Genomic DNA, 3,344 nt, shown 5'->3' on the forward strand with positions numbered 1-3,344 from the left:
TGCTAAGGAATTTCCTATGGTCAGGGACAGAGCTTAAGTATACAGGCGCAAAACTTACCTGGCCTGCTGTTGCATGCCCAAAAGTTATGGCTGGCTAGGTTTCAGGAGCTTGGAAATTGCCAACACGGCAGCATGCCTAAAGCTTATTTGGAATGTTGTCTCCTTACATAAGGAAAACATCTAGGTCAATTGGGTAAGGGTTCAGCTTATTCGGAATAAGTGCTTCTGGACCATGAATATTCCTCAGGCGTCTTCTAGTAATTGGAAGAAACTTATGCAACTAAGGGGTGTGGCTAGGTCAATGATCAGAACAAGGGTTGGATGCGATTCACAAACCTTCTTTTGGGATAACAATTGGCTCCAAGGTGGGCCTCTTACCTTCAGAGCAACTCCGGGTTTCATTCGTGACTCACACATACCAGCTGAACAAAGGCTCTTTGCATTCTCTTCAAACAACAATTGGGAATTCCCAATTGAAATCACTCAGCAGTTCCCGGACCTCCTACTCCTCGATCCCCCTTGCAACACACCTGATAAAGTAGAGTGGATTCCCTCACCAACTGGTATTTTCTCACTTACCAATACAGTGGCTTGGCTAGCACCTCGCCATCAACCGCGACCATGGAATCACTTGGTATGGAACTCCTTCTCCATCCCGCGATGCAAATTTAGCTTTTGGCTCGCTGTGCAGAGGCGGCTTCCTACAAAGGATAGAAGATGTATGCAGTCCTTTCCTGGATCTAAACTCTGTCTCCTCTGCCAATCAGTAGACGAATTGCATGACCACCTGTTCTTTTCGTGTTCCTTCACAAGACCTATTTGGAGCTTCTTGCAACTGAAATGTAGATTTCGCGCATCCAATCTCTCTTGGGAGGAATTTGTCAATTGGGCATCCAACCATTGGAGAGGTCGGACCTTGCAAAACTCAGTCAAAAAATTGGTTATCTCTACCATCGTCAATCGGATATGGACTAAGCGTAATGAACGGATCTTCCGGCAAAAACGTTGCTCCCAATCGAGGATCTTGAAACAAACAATGGAGATGGTGAAACAGCGGCTGCAATCTATGAGGGTTAAGGATTCAATCACAGCAAGGAGACTTGTGCTCGAATGGGATCTTCCCCAGAGTTTCATTAGGCCACCACCAGAACCTGATTGAACGATTAGAGGCTCTGCCTCTTTCTCTTCTCTGTACACCGGGTGTTACGTTGGGAGGGATAAGATTAGTCTAGGGTTTCTTAGACTAAGATTATCTTTTGTCAACTGTAGGATGGGCTTGGTCTGCCTTCTGAATTATGGGATGGACTCTATGATGAGTCCTTTGTTTGTATTGCCTTTTTGGGCTGTCTTGCATGCTTCAAGCAATACAACTTAATTTTCGAAAAATAAAATAAAATAAAATAAAATAAAAGTCTGATTGCAATAATGACTTTGGAATCGCTAGCAGTTGAGAAAGACTAATTTTAAGGTTTTTTTTTTCCTGTTCTTCGCCCCTCTATTCATTTTTGCTCTCCTTTTTTTGTCTTGGAAAATAGAAGGCTTGAGAAACTAGACATGGACACGCACCCTTTACTAGGAAAGTAGCTTTAAGTTTTCCTTTTCTTTTTCCTTTTTCTTTTATCTTTATTTATTTTTTATTATTATTTTTATTTTGTTATCAAAAGAAATGAATTTTTTTTTTTTTTCCTTAGTTGGTCGGTTGCACAGTCAGTTTATCCATGTGCATGTTTAGCATGTGTTGAGTAATTTCATTCGGACTATGTAATACACATAACTAGTTCCTTAGGTGATTTTTAAATTTGATAGATATTTTGTGTTGAAATTTAAAATAAATATATTAAAATAAGTTTTAATTGTGTTAAAATAACTTTTAGTTTTAACACAAGTAGGCTACGGAAAAAAATTCTCTCCTATTATTCTCTCACTGACAATGTCAAGTGAGCATCTAACGGTAGTGATTAACGTTACTTTCCCAACATAACCTTGTCAGCGTTAAGTCAGCAAGTTAAGAAATTTACTTTTATTTCACCAAGTCAGTTTTTTTACCCCTCAGTAGACCAATCTAGTGAGAAAGTAACTGAAGAAGAATTTTTTTCAAGAAGGTTGGGCTTTTAAACTCATAATTTATCGACATCATAGTTTTTTTTAGTACTAAGATGTGTAAAATTATTATTTTCTTTTTAAGAAAAAAAATAGTCCGTAGCTGAAATGTCATGCACAAATGACATGGGGGAATGTAGTTTTTTTTTTTTTTTTTTTTGGCAAGTAAATGTGGAGGAACGGAGTTGCTAAGCAATAATCTATGAAGTACGGATACTTTTACGAAGGAGTCATACTAGTATCGTGTTCGTGTCGGACACCGACACTCATCGGACACGTGTTCGATACTCACTTTCAGACATTTCACCTACACTTCTTGGACATTTAATCTGATACTTTCAAACATTTCTAACACAAGCCTACCATATTATCCAAAAAATAATATGAACACATTCTAAAGTGTTCAACTTTTTTCTTTAAAAATAAAAAAAAAAAAAAAAAAATGATATTATACACATATGATCAAAAGCAAAACATTAAACATTAAATGATCTTTGTTAATTTAGAATAAAAACACTATTATGACAAATACATATGATATAAATGTTATTACAAAAATTAGAAATAAATTAAAATTTTATACTACTATTACTTAATACATGTATATAAATAAAAATTCATATTCACTACAAGAAATTAGGTTATTAGGGACAGTCTTTTAGTGACGCACTAAAACCTGTCCCTAAAGATCTTATTATTAGGGACGGGTAAATTTTACCGTCCATAATACCAGCCTTTAGGGACAGTTAATCTAATAATTATATATAATCGTGTCAAAGTCGTATTTGTGTCCTGCTTTTTAAAAATTTAACGTGTCGACGTGTTCGTATATCCGTGTCCATACTACACTGGTGATATCTCACCTTTTTTTTTTCCTTTTTCTTTTTTATTTATTTTTTATTTTTAAAGGAGCAATATCACACTTACTGAGTTGGAAGAGATATAATCACAAACTCATTTCTGTGGGCATGATTTAAAACACATGTGCCTAATCGCAATCCACAAACTTTTGCTTATTAATTTTCTTTTTCAGGCGTTTCACATCAACAGATTGTTACTCTGTAACTACGTTCCTACACACGGTGAAAAAGAGTCACGGACCAATATCTCACGTTTTTTCCACCCTTTGACATCGAATACCATCTCAAGAAATAAAGCTGAATTGTCAGAAATGACATGGTGGAAAGGAATCATTGTACTATCTCGGAGAGTCACAAACTCATTTTTGGTCGCTATGTCCTAAA

General features: G+C 36.4%; 1 protein-coding gene across 1 annotated transcript; it reads left to right on the top strand.

The window, feature by feature from the left end:
• The first annotated feature begins 232 nt into the window (after positions 1–232).
• Positions 233–1,159, top strand: LOC132281319 (uncharacterized). The gene has a single exon (XM_059783035.1). It carries the CDS (start codon positions 233–235, stop codon positions 1,157–1,159), a length of 927 nt encoding a protein of 308 aa, XP_059639018.1.
• Positions 1,160–3,344: the final 2,185 nt, after the last annotated feature.

Source organism: Cornus florida, unplaced genomic scaffold (assembly GCF_030987335.1).
Source record: "Cornus florida cultivar Cherokee Brave unplaced genomic scaffold, ASM3098733v1 CherokeeBrave_3.0.0_Hap2_Chr11, whole genome shotgun sequence".
NCBI classification, from domain to species: Eukaryota; Viridiplantae; Streptophyta; class Magnoliopsida; order Cornales; family Cornaceae; genus Cornus; species Cornus florida.